General features: G+C 42.1%; 2 protein-coding genes across 4 annotated transcripts; both read right to left on the bottom strand.

Annotated features, from left to right (window-relative positions):
- Window positions 1-6,629: 6,629 nt before the first annotated feature.
- Window positions 6,630-9,403, bottom strand: LOC124476767 (troponin I, fast skeletal muscle-like). Of its 2 annotated transcripts, none has more exons than XM_047034104.1 (7): window positions 9,310-9,403; window positions 8,095-8,127; window positions 7,941-7,977; window positions 7,721-7,849; window positions 7,511-7,600; window positions 7,242-7,415; window positions 6,630-7,160 (listed from the first exon to the last, which is right to left on the bottom strand). In XM_047034104.1, the coding sequence occupies exons 2-7, from the start codon at window positions 8,100-8,102 to the stop codon at window positions 7,083-7,085; spliced, it is 516 nt and encodes a 171-aa protein (XP_046890060.1). In that variant the 5' UTR covers window positions 8,103-8,127; window positions 9,310-9,403; the 3' UTR covers window positions 6,630-7,082. The 2 variants fall into 2 exon arrangements, with proteins under 2 accessions (XP_046890060.1, XP_046890061.1); XM_047034105.1 differs by lacking the exon at window positions 9,310-9,403 and adding an exon at window positions 9,219-9,282.
- A 1,409-nt stretch (window positions 9,404-10,812) lies between these two features.
- Window positions 10,813-14,774, bottom strand: LOC124476768 (troponin I, fast skeletal muscle-like). Of its 2 annotated transcripts, none has more exons than XM_047034107.1 (8): window positions 14,745-14,774; window positions 13,304-13,336; window positions 13,093-13,129; window positions 12,480-12,611; window positions 11,676-11,765; window positions 11,403-11,576; window positions 11,187-11,276; window positions 10,813-11,068 (listed from the first exon to the last, which is right to left on the bottom strand). In XM_047034107.1, exons 2-7 carry the CDS (start codon window positions 13,309-13,311, stop codon window positions 11,202-11,204), a joined length of 516 nt encoding a protein of 171 aa, XP_046890063.1. In that variant the 5' UTR covers window positions 13,312-13,336; window positions 14,745-14,774; the 3' UTR covers window positions 10,813-11,068; window positions 11,187-11,201. The 2 variants fall into 2 exon arrangements, with proteins under 2 accessions (XP_046890063.1, XP_046890062.1); XM_047034106.1 differs by having other exon boundaries at window positions 13,304-13,365; window positions 14,745-14,763.
- Between the last annotated feature and the right edge of the window lie 814 nt (window positions 14,775-15,588).

Below are 15,588 nucleotides of genomic sequence, written 5' to 3'. Positions count from 1 at the left end.
CATACACACACATCCATAACTTAACACACACTCACACACAAATATTTACTACTTACCCTTCTGCAGTTGATGTCATCTAGGCCTCCCCAAAGACTTACAACCCTTGAAAGATCAACACTGGAAACACGATGCTTTAGACACCCACTACTTTTCTGAGGTGAAAGATCTCCAATGAGTCATTTAAACAAGTCTATCTCATAAAAACACAGGATGATGCCAGATTACAGTCTAATCCTCACAAACAAAGCTCACATCTGTACAGTAAGATTTCTAAATTAAGCTAAAAAAACTTACAGTAGGTCTCCATTCAAACCTCAGAAGCACTCATACCCAGAGGTTAAACTAAGCGCTTGTTTGCATGCAGAGATAGAGTCCTGGTTGGGGCACAGAGAGGGAGTCCTGGTTGGGGCACAGGGAGGGAGTCCTGGTTGGGGCACAGGGAGGGAGTCCTGGTTGGGGCACAGAGATAGAGTCCTGGTTGGGGCACAGGGAGGGAGTCCTGGTTGGGGCACAGAGATAGAGTCCTGGTTGGGGCACAGGGAGGGAGTCCTGGTTGGGGCACAGAGATAGAGTCCTGGTTGGGGCACAGGGAGGGAGTCCTGGTTGGGGCACAGGGAGGGAGTCCTGGTTGGGGCACAGGGAGGGAGTCCTGGTTGGGGCACAGCTGCCCCCCACATAGTGTGGACTTGGCATCAGAGGGCAGAGGCCTGGCAGCTACTCAGCCTGGGTGCCGGGTTCATAGTAGAACTATGCTGACAGTCCAATCACTCAGGTTGCTATGGATGAGGGGGGCGTTTCACTCACATCCTCTGAGCTCCTAACAGCCAACCTCTCCTGGCTCCCCAGGCCCCAGGGTGCCCGCTGGCCCCTGGCCCTCTGCTGCAGGAGGAGTGTACCACACCCTCCCAGGGGCCTTCATCCGTCCTGGTTAGTTGGAGGGGGGGGCGTTTGGGGACTGGGGTGGAGTCCATAGGGGTGACTCAGTTTGGGAGAGTTGCCATTGTGATCGTTGCTGTGGGGTGATCTTTAGCTTCCACATGTTCAGTGTTGAAGGGCAGGAATGCGCTGTGGAGCGCTGATAAAAAATGAATAAATGAATAAATGTAAAATTATGATGTCACTGGAAGTTCACCATAAGCTTTTTGTTGACTGGATTTCACTTCCTGTTCTCCTCAAAGTGTGCTGTACACAGTTCTGTACATACTTAAATCGAATGTGTTATTTTTGTAAATGTTGTGTTTAGAGAAAGAGAGACACTCTGAAACAGCAGAAAGCTTTCCATGGTTAGCTTACCCCTTCTCAGGCCAGCTTCTACAGACCAGCTTCTACAGACCAGCTCCTACAGACCTGCTCCTACAGACCAGCTCCTACAGACCAGCTCCTACAGACCTGCTCCTACAGACCAGCTCCTACAGACCTGCTCCTACAGACCAGCTCCTACAGACCAGCTCCTACAGACCTGCTCCTACAGACCTGCTCCTACAGACCAGCTCCTACAGACCAGCTCCTACAGACCAGCTGCTACAGACCTGCTCCTACAGACCAGCTCCTACAGACCAGCTCCTACAGACCTGCCCCTACAGACCTGCCCCTACAGACCAGCTCCTACAGACCTGCTCCTACAGACCTGCTCCTACAGACCAGCTCCTACAGACCAGCTCCTACAGACCTGCTCCTACAGACCTGCTCCTACAGACCAGCTCCTACAGGCCAGCTCCTACAGACCAGCTCCTACAGCTGGAAGCACAGCTTCTTTGAGTTAGACAGCTAACAACCAGTCCCTAGGGTTTTTGACATGGGCCCATTTCCATGTGATGCTCATGCTCAAAACTGTGTCTTGGGAACAAAAGACAGAAAGAATGAATGCAAAACACTTCATGGAACCAAAGCGTCATGTAATTAAAGTGAAGGACCCATTGATTCAAATCTAGTGGCTGTAAACCCCACCAGGGGTGAAGAGACAGCAGGACAGACTGAGTGGTACACAAATAACTGAGTTTTTTTCCTCCCCATGGAGACCAGCGATGAGGGCAGGCGAGGCCTTGGCTGCACATACATGTGGAAAGTGTTAGGAGAATGAGAACAGCGATCCCTCACTCAGGGCTGTCAGTGCTCTGCTGTGCCCAGACCATGGCCAGATGGAGACCGACTCAGACCTGCAGGGATCAGCACAGCACACACGACGGACATGCTGGGCCATAGTCCTCCCAAACTGTCTTTCTGCTCCACCAGGGTGCGCTCCCACGGAACGTGCCGGTCAGTTTCCCACACAGCACTGTTCTAAGAGTAGTGTAACATCACCAGATGGCTTTTAGAACATTGAGGTTGATCAATTGAGTTGTTTACAATCTGTGTAAACATGTGCATTGATAGTAAAATAGATGTTACACATTTCTTTGACATGTTATGGCGTTTTAAACATACACACTACCACACATAGACAACCTCCACACACAGATAAATGTTTGAGTTCCCACAGCTTCTTCGCCCTCCTCCCCAGGAGATGAAATTGTTTTGCCTTTTGTGACCCTCCTGACAAATCTAGGCCATGTATTTAAAGACTTGAGTAATTGTTTGGTGGCGCCAGTTGCTTTTATCCTCGATTTATTGACCATTTTGGGGGGAAACATTTTGATTATGTTGAGAGCCGTGCAGTTACAATAACGTTGCTGAAAGGGGATGAGAGTGTTTTGAAGTACGCATAACTCAAATGTTTCTCTGAATGACAGAAGACAGGCAGCTTCCAGATGTGTTTCTGACTGAGACACAGCAGGTTCAGTATCAATGTTCCAAGTGATAACATCCGCTCTCAGACTAGAGAGGCATGGATGCATATATGTCCAAAAGTCAAAACATATATTTAAAAAAAAACTACATATTCTGTGTGATCCTTACACAGTACAGATTTGCCAGATATGTGCCAATCATCCTGACAAGGAGGAAACACTTTTTGATTCATTTTGCCTTTCAATCTGTAGGTTACAATCTTCAACAAGTGAAACCATGTGGGATTTAGCCCAAACAGAAAGGAGAAGTTAATGAGATTTTGAGCAGGCACTAAATCTGCAAGCACAGCTTGAATGCAGCAGGAGTGGACACATAATAACCCTAAATGACTTTACAACATGGCCCCTTATTACACCCTGCCTGGGTCACGTTTACGAGGCTGGAAGTAACCAAGTACAAATACTTGTAACTGTATTTAAGTAGATTTTTTTTCTGGTATCAGTACATTACTTTACTATTAATTTTTCTGGCAACTTTGGACTTTCACTCATTACATTTTTTACACAAATATCTGTACTTCTTACATTTTTAAATTTTAAAACCTTGTTTCTTTAGTTTTAATCTGTATTTGGTGGCATGATCAATATCATTTCTTGTCATTGCGCGCCTTATTTCATTTCTTGACTATCACGCACAACAAACATGAGCTAGTCTACGAAGCTACCATGGAGCCAGGCAGAAGGCAACAAGAACCTTGGCCATGTTATGATGAGACACAGGGAGTTAGACAGGGAGTTAGACAGGGAGTCAGACAGGGAGTTAGACAGGGAGTTAGACAGGGAGTTAGACAGGGAGTTAGACACGGAGTTAGACAGGGAGTTAGACAGGGAATTAGACAGGGAGTTAGACAGGGAGTTAGCGATGTCGACTTGACTGAGAATCGAGACATTCCAGTCCACACTTCTTTACTTTAACTTGAGTGAAAAAGTGTAGTCAGTACTCCAACTTTACATCTTTTTAAACATGAGTATCTGTATTTCTACTTGAGTGAAGGATGTGTGCACTTTTACTATCTCTGCACTGCTGTTACACTGTGATTACACAGTTGTTACACTGTTTTTACAAGTATTACGCTGTTATTACACTGTTATCATGTTTTTATTACACTATTGTTACACTGTTATTACACTGTTATCATGTTTTTATTACACTGTTGTTACACTGTTATTATGTTGTCAGTACACTATAATTTTAGTGTTATTATACTGTTATTATGTTGTTGTTACACTGTTGTTACACTGTGATTACACTGTTATACTGTTGATAGACAATATCACATATTATAACATTATATTAATCAGGTGGAACAAGGACCAAATATAAGAACACCAACAAAAAAACACTCTGTGACTATTGACTTCAGATTCATAATCAACATATTCAGTAACAACATATTCATATCTTACTCATCCCAGTGTTCAGTGAATCTGAACAGAAGCAGATCACAGCTTTGTTGAACAGAGCAAACACGCCCTCTACTGGCCATCTGGAGAGAAGGTGAAAATGATTCTCCCATCAAGAGGGTGTGATTTACTGACACAACTGTTTGTGTTCAGTAGTTCAGGTCCTGTCACAGATGTGCCATGATCATTTTTATGTAAAGAAAGTATTTACCTCTCAACAGACATGATTACACTCAAAACTAGTGTAGGTCTAACAGGATGCCCCACCACAGATAACAGCTAAGTCTTCAAAGTGGGAAACATTCTTCATCTTGTTAGCAAGCTTGTCCATGGGAACGGACTCTGTCTGGTCCGGATGACCTCCGTCCTAAAACCAGGAAGAACCGCAGTCTTCTCAGGACCTGGACTGTTTTACTGACCGCAGAGGTTACAACCAGTGTTGGACCGATGAGCTCACTCCACCAGTGTGAGCTCGGGGGACTTGGACCTGGGCCACAACAAGGCTGGCGGAATTCTGACCTGCTTTGTTTTCACTGCCTTCTGAAAACTCAGTCCTGACAGATGAACAGGAGGTGGGTACTGGATGGTGGGTACTGGGTACTGGATGGTGGGTACTGGATGGTGGGTACTGGATGGTGGGTACTGGGTACTGGATGGTGGGTACTGGATGGTGGGTACTGGATGGTGGGTACTGGGTACTGGATGGTGGGTACTGGATGGTGGGTACTGGGTACTGGATGGTGGGTACTGGATGGTGGGTACTGGATGGTGGGTACTGGGTGGTGGGTACTGGATGGTGGGTACTGGGTGGTGGGTACTGGGAGGTGGGTACTGGGTGGTGGGTACTGGGTGGTGCCTCCGTGGAGAGACCGTCTGGAGCAGGAGACCGTCTGGAGCAGGAGACCGTCTGGAGCAGGAGACCGTCTGGAGCAGGAGACCTCCCAGATGTTGAATTAGGATGACATATCAGGCCAGGCTGATGTCATGTCCTCTACTAGGGCCAGTCAAGCAGGCCTTCACTAACCCCATAACCTCAACCCTCTTCATGAACCCTTCTGGAATCAGACACAGTGGAATGTGGATGCTCAGAAACCGATTTAACAGGAAATTGAACTACATGGATATTAAAATTGGAATTCGGCCCTCTGACACCAGCCTGTTTGTCCTGACCTCATTCAAAGTCACCTTCAGGTCATTTCTTACGTGTTGACAACCAAAACAATGTGAAAATGATTGAAAGAAACGATGCAGTCAACACAGTTTTTTTGAAGGGAGTGTGGGTCTATTCATTGTGCTCGTGTTTGTTGACGTGTCCAAACAGCATTTATTTCTAATGGCTCCTGTTGTATGTATGACATGTAATCTTGTGAAGTCTGGATCTGTTTCATCCCAGGACCAGAGGGTTCGAGATCTGCTCTCTCACAAACCTGTGCAATTGACATACAGAACATTTGCGTGTTATTCATCCAGCAGACACTTGTATCCAAAGCAACGTAGAAATGCAGCATAGAGAGAGTAAAGCAGAAGATCAAGGATCAGAAGTGCATGGTTAAAAAAAAAACTGATATCATGACATCCCAACCTGGGTCAAATCAAGCTCAAAGTTACACGTCCACAACAAGCACACTTCAACCCCTTCAATCCCAGCTGATCGGAGGCTGTGATTCTGCCTTCTGCAAGTCCTCTGCATATTCTGTCTTTTATACATGCAGCTTCTTGGAGAAGTTCAATGCTCCAACTATAGCACGGTGGCATCCTCTTACATTCCCCGCTGGGTCAGTAGGTATACTTAGCAAGCATGTCGTCTGTGGCCCGCATGCAAGCTCCTTTGAGGTAACCTAAGGAGATGAAGTTCTGCTATTAGAGGAGGAGCGGACGGGATGTTAAATATAGGCCGTCCGGACCATAGAAGGGATGCCTGGTTGTGCCTGGCCAGAGGGAGGAAGGATGGGGATGCATGAACAGCAAGTCCCAGAATTCATTTGCTGTCAGAATAGGGTGTTGGTTAAGGTTTCAAGAAATATGTGTGTGTGTGTAGTATTTGTGTGCTTGAGTGTGTGGATGACATGTAGTTGGAAATTCTATGACAACTCGTAACATTAATAAATGAGTGAGGCAGCGTTAGCATAGTTTGAAACGTGTGCCAGTATGACATAATCCTTCATTAAATGTCTTATCTCTGAATATTTTGTGTACCAATTTGTTTAAAGCCTGTAAATTGAAAATGTGTGGATTGTGTTATAAAAATATGTTTTTATTGCATGTGAATTGAATCTGACATAAGACAAAATACAGCAGAAATATTAAGCTTGCTACATTTAGTCTAAACTTAATCATTATGATCAGCATGACACTGCACTGTTAATAGAATAGGTCAAATGTGCTAACTCTTTTATTTAGAATAAAACTCAAACTTGGTAAAGAAACAATTACCAAAAATGTGGTAAATCATTTTTATTTAAGAAAAGGTAAACAATGATACTAATTTCAACCAAAATGCGAGTAATAATGTAGTCAAGATCTGTAGATGTGTCTGAATCAGTTTTGTTGGTGGGTGAGTGGTTTCGTCCTTCACTTACTCTGTCTAAAAGCACAGGCATGAATCTCAAGACAATGGTATTCTTCTTCCACATTTTATTAAATGTTTATGTGAAGAAGTTCCCTGAAAACTAAACTAAAGTTGTAGAACAATATGGAGAAAGTCAAAGAGCGAAGGTTAGAGAAGCAGTGCAGATTGAGCACCTAACAACGAACCGTTGTACGATCATGCCAACACGATGCCCCTGCTGCCACACCCTGTTGGACTCGACAAAATACGACAACTCTGGAGGGAAAACTGTCATGATTTATTTACACAGAAAGGTGGTGGGGGTGTAGAGAGCCGTGCTGCGTTTAGGATGTCTCAAACATCTTCTTCCTGTCAGCCTTGTCGTCAATGTTCTTACGCCAGTCACCAACTTGTTCTGTGGTCTGTTAGAAAAGAACCGTGTCACATTATGCAAGGGAAAACCATTCTGTGGTTTTCTGATTCAGTTGTACACAGACACTTACCTCTGCCTTGACCTCCTTCTTCACTTGTTTGAGGTTGGACCTCAGATCCATGGTCACCTTGTGCTTGGAGCCCAGCAGAGCCTGGAGCATGGCGTCAGCGGACAAACGGACCTTCTTCAGAGCTGGTTTCTTCACTGGCTGCAGTTCCATCACTTTGAACTTCAGATCCTCAATCTGTGAACAGAGAAATGGGTCAACTTCAAAGCGTGACCTCAGGAGCACAGTTGGTTTTATATATATATATATAGACACGTGTGTATGGACTGTACCTCTTTCTGTGCCTTTGTTACTTTGGCCTCTGCATCATACCTCTCCTCATCACTCTTCTCACTCAACTGACCCAGTTTTTTGCAGTACTCCTATTGGTACACAAATGTGTGAGTTAATTAGGATAACAATGACAATATAGAGCCCCCCCCCCATACACACACACACACAGTATGTGTGTATTATCATTCTACTGTTCAGGAAGTATCCACCATGATCTCTGCTTGGCCTGAGGGGATTGCCAGAGGAGGAACTGCTTCAGCCATGAAGTTAGCTCTGTCCACCACCAGCTGCTTAGCCTCTTCCTCCAGAAGCCCTGCAGCCACCGACAGCACCAAGCTCTGCAACACAAGCAGCTCTGTAAGGCATCCCACACACAATCCACACCCTACTGTACCTGAAGTTGCCAAGTTGGGTTTGAATTCTAGTTACCTTCAGATGGTGCTTACGGCTGGATGACATCTTTTTGCTGTAACCAAACAAACGCATATTTTAGACTTGTACACTTTACCAGAAGTGGAGCACCTCTGTATTCATTGGAAACATTCATTTAGGATTTGTTTTGTTGAGAGTGATGTGTACTTACTCCGACATCTTGCTGTTCGTTTTGGTTCACAACCTATGTGAGTAAAAGGGGAATCATTTAGTAATTAATATCAGACTATTTAGAGTAGTATTTATAGGTTGTTTGTGCAGTTCAAGTGACCCAATCTTCTGAGTCAATAAACTTGCTAAAAACTGATTGGTGAACACTTGGCAAAGTCTAGATCCTTCAGGGAAATATGATCCCATTCCCTGGCTGCAGCCAGACGTTCTCATTGAGCTAAATTTGGGAGAACAAGTGTCCCATGTCCTCTGGGTGTTTATAAGACGTTCCCTTTTAAAGCTTGCCAACATGTGGAAAATTGATCAGACTAAATAATGCAACATTATCAAATATTTCTTCAGAGAACACTCTCAACATGAAAAGTATTACTAGGGGGAAGTTTGTTTTCATGATTATATTGCAGATCATTTGATGTTGAAAACATCATGTTCATCTTTTACATCATTTAAAAATAGTTTTGTACAGTTTCGTGGTTTAAAGACTACTGTCTGAATGAGCAAAACAATAATTTAATTCATTAAAAATCTTATTATAATGATTATGAAAACCTTAAACTTGGAAAAATGAGTACACCAGTAAAACCAACTAACAAACCATGATAATTGTGGCTGCATGACATCTCTGAGCTGAGTCACTTGTAAACCCACCACTATCAACTAATCATGCATCATCAAAATTTCATCAGACATCCCATTTTCTTAAGACACAAAATCACATTAATAATTATTAATTGTCTATTAAAGAATTCGGAATATAATCAATTCACATCATTCTGTTAATCTGTTCCTTAAATACCTATGCCAAATATGCTATGAATCTTTTTTTGAGTTAGGCTCAATATCTCTAGTAGCTAGCTAACAGTAAATGCTTAGCATGCTTAACATGGACTTGCAGGGTCACAATCGCATTTCCTCCGAATGAAAACAAGACAGCGTTGGTCCCATCACTCTCAAGCTGTCACAGCAAGTCAACATTTACCCAATCAATTTGCTCAGTGTGTTGTCAGGTAATGCACAAATCTGTGAAGATTTGAAGTGACGTCGTAAACCAAAGTGTCTTTAAATCTGAGAGGAGACAGAGAGGAGAGAGCCTCACAGCTCTACCTGGTTCTCAGCTTGAGGAGGTAATCCCAACGATAACACACTTCAACAGAGTGAGAGAGTGGCTGGAAAGCAGGAAAAGATGGATTCTCACCTATGAGAAGAAGAGGAAAAGGGCAGGACCAGCTGGTGGAAGAAGGAGAGATACTTCTTCAAGCCACAGTGAAAAATGAATTAGGGTATATATGGTGTGGAGCGCTGCCTCAGCAGGTCAAGCAGGCCCTGTTTATGGAAGTGGATTCCAGGTCAGACCAATAGGCCAGCGCGATCCTGAAATACACCCAGCCCAGCCCTAATGAACTCATAAATATTCCTTCCTGCAAGACGTCTTGCAATTATTACAACTGCTCAGAGACCTCCAACTAATTCACTATTTATTTCAGTAGAGTTCAGAAAAGTTAAATAAAGGTATGCATGGGACACCTGGAAATCATAGGCATGGGACAACATTTACTTTCTATTTCTAATGTTTATACTTGAAAGACTTGAATAAAGTAATAAGATACATTGTTTTCTTATGTCAGAACACAACAGCAGCTGTAAATTTAACCAAGTCAAATTTACAATTAAAATAAAACAAATCAAATATGTTAAAATATGTTAGTTTGTTTTTTTTCACACAAAATTGCCTCTAAAGAGCAGATGTCCCTTGTTAAAAATGTTACACGTTTCCACGGTTTCACTCTTTAAAATAAGTAAAGCGAGACTAAGATGTGCCAGGGCAGAATGAGACGACACATGGTCAGGAAAACCTACATGAACATGATAGATTGAGGGATAACATCTGATTCAGCGTGTTACAGATTCAGCGTGTTACATTTGTGTTAAAAGAAGAAAAGTGAAAAGATGGTGCTCTGCTGACATCTTGTGGTTTAGAAGTTTGTGTTTGAAATAATATCAGCTGTTGCAGTTTTTCTCCCGAGTAGGAAGAATAAGAAGTATTCAACGAACAGTAGATGGATGAAGGATGATGTCATCATTAAACACATTCATGTGTGTTTAAATACTTCAAACCTTAGTATACAATAGTTACCCTCAATAGCATTCTTGGAAAACATTATTATACGTTTCTGTAATAAAGTTGTACAATAAAGGAGGATCTTTAAAGTTTTGAAAAAAAAAGAAGAAAAAAAAGAAAGATGATTTGGTACTCACCATTTGGCATGCAGTAGCTACAGTAGGTCTAATAATGATAAGTCACTGGGGAAAAAGCATATATTGTCAGTTAATATTAATAATTGAAGGTCTGAGTTGTAAATGAATCACTCCTGTTTCTGAAGGATTCTTGAGAGAAGGAGAGATGTGAGTAGGTCAAAAAAGGAGTTTAAAAAGCATTTAGCGATTTAAACAATTACAGTTATTTTACCAACGTTGCAAAGGGTTTACAAAAGCTCACACATCAAAGTTTGTTAAAAGTGGTATCAACTTTGTCTAACAGCTAAGCTAAAGCATAGTTCAAAAATGCCTATAATAATATTTGTATTGAGTATTATTAATAACTTTTTTTGTGTCAGAGTACTCAAATGTCAAATTGACGTGCAAAGAAAATGTCCCTTGATGGATGTAGAGATTCCAAGAAGAAAACTTAACACTGTGGGCCTATTAATTCAAAGCATTTATTACATTACTGCAGTTTGGACAATTTTTTACAAGATGCCTGTATTTGACCATTTCTATAACCGATCTACGAACAAGCTCCTCTTTGCAACAGTACAACATGAGATAAACATTTGATGGAACTTGAATATAAAAACCTATTAGTCCTTTAGATCAAGTTGTACACTGAAACATTCTCTTCCTGATATCCATGCCAGCCACGCCCTCCTTGTCCTCCAGCCAGCCCCCAAGTGCCTCTGTTGGTAGCATCATACAAGATAAAGTTGCATTAAAATGTGAAGGTTTTAAATTAAACAGGTCATTTAAATTCAGTAAAGAAAGTTTTAGATACATTCCCAAAGAACTGCTACCAACCTAAAGAGGAAGTGTTTAGGATGTCTCAAACATCTTCTTCCTGTCAGCCTTATCCTCAATGTTCTTACGCCAGTCGCCAGCTTCTGTGGTCTGTACATCAAGACAGGGTTTCAGTTTAGGACATGACACCAACGAAGGATAATGAACTATTCAGAGAGAGCTACATTCATTACAGATTGGAAACCTTTTCCGTTTTATGTCGTCGCAGACACTTACGTCCTCCTTGACCTCCTTCTTCACTTGTTTGAGGTTGGACCTCAGATCCATGGTCACCTTGTGCTTAGAGCCCAGCAGAGCCTGGAGCATGGAGTCAGCAGACATACGGACCTTCTTCAGAGCTGGTTTCTTCACTGGCTGCAGTTCTGTTACTTTAAACTTCAGATCCTCAATCTGTGAACAGAGAAATGGGTCAACTTCAAAGCGTGACCTCAGGAGCACAGTTGGTTTTATATATATATATATATATAGACACGTGCGTATGGACTGTACCTCTTTCTGTGCCTTTGTTACTTTGGCCTCTGCATCATACCTCTCTTCATCACTCTTATCACTCAACTGACCCAGTTTTTTGCAGTACTCCTATTGGGACAAAGACACATCATTGCAGTACTCCTATTGGTACAAAGACACATCATTGCAGTACTCCTATTGGTACAAAGATACATCATTGCAATACTCCTATTGGTACAAAGACACATCATTGCAGTACTCCTATTACGACAAAGACGCATCATTACAGTACTCCTATTGGTACAAAGACACATCATTGCAGTGCTCCTATTGGTACAAAGACACATCATTGCAGTACTCCTATTGGGACAAAGACACATCATTGCAGTGCTCCTATTAGGACAAAGACACATCATTGCAGTACTCCTATTGGGACAAAGACACATCATTGCAGTACTCCTATTGGGACAAAGACACATCATTGCAGTACTCCTATTGGGACAAAGACACATCATTGCAGTACTCCTATTGGGACAAAGACACATCATTGCAGTACTCCTATTGGGACAAAGACACATCATTGCAGTACTCCTATTGGGACAAAGACACATCATTGCAGTACTCCTATTGGGACAAAAACACATCATTGTAGTACTCATTACTGGACGTCTTGCCAAAATGACATCAGCCTAAAAATCTTCTAGCAACACTTTTTTTGTATGCATTTGGAGTAACAGCACATCACTGGTGTGCCAGGCTTCATTATGGTTTCATGTGGTACCACACATGGATTGTGGTGTAAGGTTGGACGTGATGAAGGTCGGTTGAAGGGGCTCGTCGTACCATCAGCTCCTGCTGTCCTCCTGATGGCAGGTCCAAGGGGGGGCAGGCCTCGGCCATGAAGCGCTCCTTCTCTGCTGCAATCTCCTTCACCTCCGCCTCCAGCAGGCCAGCAGCCACCGCAAGCACCAAGCTCTGCACAGGACAGGCATGGACACATTGTTAAACCACACACTCTAATGATTAGAGTCGAATCCAATTCAAATCATATTCAGTCGAGTACTAAGTATGGGTTTAGTGGAGGTAGGACTCTGCAAGTCTGGCTGAGGAGCAAAGAGTGATGGTTTCGGCTTGTTCAAGAGACAATACTCGAACCTCGTAAGTTTACAATGAACAAGTCATGGTTCTGTAGTGAAAATATAGATCGATTCTATAATAACTTAAAATGCAAAAACACAGAAGTTTCCTATTATTCTGGAGCTTCTAGTTAATGTGTTCTCTCCGTAGACTCCATTTGAGTAGATTATATTTAACCTTCCCATCTCAATACTGGAATAGAAAATGTTGCAAACAACCCTGAATGATGACTGCCAATTTTTGTTTTGTTTCTATTCAATTCATAATGATCACAAACAATGACTTCCTAACACGTGTGACGCTGTGACAAGATGTTTACCTTCAAATGGTGCTTACGGCTCGATGTCATCTTTTTCCTGTGATGATAGTTAAAGTTTAATTACTCTAACATCACATGATTAAGCAGATAATCCATGTCAATAAGTGTAATTTAATGTTTACTTCATACATATATATATATATATATGTTTCACCACATATTTCACTGTGTATTTTTTGATTTCTTTACAAACAAAAGAAGGCATACTTACTCAGACATGTTGGCAGTTTTTGTTTTTCAACCCCTGTTAAAAGATACAGGACAATGTGACTCCTGTTAAAAGATACAGGACAATGTGACTCCTGTTAAAAGATACAGGACAATGTGACTCCTGTTAAAAGATACAGGACAATGTGACTCCTGTTAAAAGATACAGGACAATGTGACTCCTGTTAAAAGATACAGGACAATGTGACTCCTGTTAAAAGATACAGGACAATGTGACTCCTGTTAAAAGATACAGGACAATGTGACTCCTGTTAAAAGATACAGGACAATGTGACTCCTGTTAAAAGATACAGGACAATGTGACTCCTGTTAAAAGATACAGGACAATGTGACTCCAGCACATCATCAAGAAACATTTGGTGAACATTCTATATCTTCAGAATTAAGAATTTAATTTTAATTAAAATCTTGATTCAGTTTAATTGTAAACAAGAGTTGTCCCTTTACGAAACATGTAAGTGTTTTACTGATCTTTGTTAAACACTGATCTGCACAGGACCAGACACTGTTAGGACCAGACGCTGTTCATCGCAGGTTTGTCAGAAAGTACTTTTCTAAATTTAGAAATGTCTTGTTCCAGTTTTTGTCTGTACTGGAAACAGGAGCCGCTGCGTGGTTAGCTGAGACCAGGCGGATCAGTTGTTATTGAGCTAATTTGAGTTAGTTAAGGTCAAATGTCAACACTGACATTTTTTACAGTTGCTTTGTACAATTTCCAAAGTTACAGACACTGAACTTTAATAACTCATAAACAGATTCATAAATTAATCAATCAATTGATGAATATAGATAAATTACTAGTACTCATTTAAAGCGTCACTATTTTCAGAACCATCACAAGAAGAAAACCATATATAAGCATACGTGTCTAATCACACCTGTTAATAATGATTGTGACTCATAAACAAAAGCATCTTTCATCTGGAAACAGGACATGCAAACTACTGTGGCAGAGATGAAGGTAGAACCCTACGAACAGGAACACATCTACTGGAGCCTCTGTCACGACTAGCTCAGACGATCTGTGTCCTTTTCTAGATCATCATGTTCTGCAGGCTAGTTTCATCTGAATGAGTCCAATGGTTATTTATCCCTTTTATCAGCATATTATTGTGTTAGCCAGAGGAGCTGCTGTACTGTACCAGAGGAGTGACAATTCCTAACCCAAGCCAGCAAAGCCAGTCTGGGATCAGATAACTCTACAGCTGTCTGAGAAGCTGTCAGCATCTACTGGCTTTGAGGATCAAAGGCCTGACAAAATTACCACCAACATGTTCACAAACTGTAACTGAATGACACACGATAATCTGTATTTTAAGGGTGTACAGGTGAAATGGCATCGGTTTTATGTGTGCAATCACCCAATAAAGAGAGTTCCCTTTTAGCCAGTGCAGACAAAACAAGTGGAACACACAGATTCTCACCTATGAGAGAAGAAGGAGAGGAGGAGGTGAGGAGGCACTTGGTGGATGAAAGGGAAGCACTGGCAAGTCACAGACTGTGGAAAAAATCTACAGGGTTTTTATGTGGGTAAGTGTTGGCTCAGCAGAAAAACAAGGTACTGTTTATGGGTGTGAACACATCTTAGACCAATAGGCCCACGAGCTCCTTAAATACCATAGGCGGTTTCTCCCTGGCCTCATAAAATGTCTCCTCCAATGAGTTATCTGCGGGTCTGTAGGAGCCTTGAGGTCCATACACGATACAGTAGGACACAGGACATTCCTGACCATTTCATCTGAAAGACGGGATCGAGTTTCAAGTGAGCAACAGAGGAGAGGATTACAGTTAGACACGGCGGAACATGACGAAAGCCTTTATGAACAAACACAGTTCACAGATCATCAAAAGGAAGACCCATGTTCCTTCCAATTAGTTGATACCGATATTGACTTAATTGATGTCAAGGTGGCGTATAGTTGTGTTTAGATGCTATTCTGGGGGGGTAACGTTTTCTCCTTGAGTGTGTGTCAAGTTCACCAAGTCCTCCTCAGTTTGTACATAGTGACAGGCTGACTCTGGAGAGAAAAGCAGTTGGCAAGAGAGAAATGTTTGTTGGCAGCTGAGAATGAAGGTCAAAGGCAAGAGTGAGAGTGAGTAAGGAAGTGAAACAAGCAGAAAGTCATGTACTGACATCTTGTGGTTCTTCTTGGTGGTAGAAAGAACGCAGAGATGTACCTCAGCGTCCTGTGTGTCCTGTCTGATCTATAATTACACAAACTCCATGCACTACAAACTTGTTCAGTTTTAACAACGAGGGGAGAAAGT

Source organism: Hypomesus transpacificus, chromosome 14 (assembly GCF_021917145.1).
Source record: "Hypomesus transpacificus isolate Combined female chromosome 14, fHypTra1, whole genome shotgun sequence".
Classification (NCBI taxonomy): domain Eukaryota; kingdom Metazoa; phylum Chordata; class Actinopteri; order Osmeriformes; family Osmeridae; genus Hypomesus; species Hypomesus transpacificus.
The sequence above is the reverse complement of the archived record's forward strand: the minus strand, read 5'-3'. Positions and strand labels throughout refer to the sequence as shown.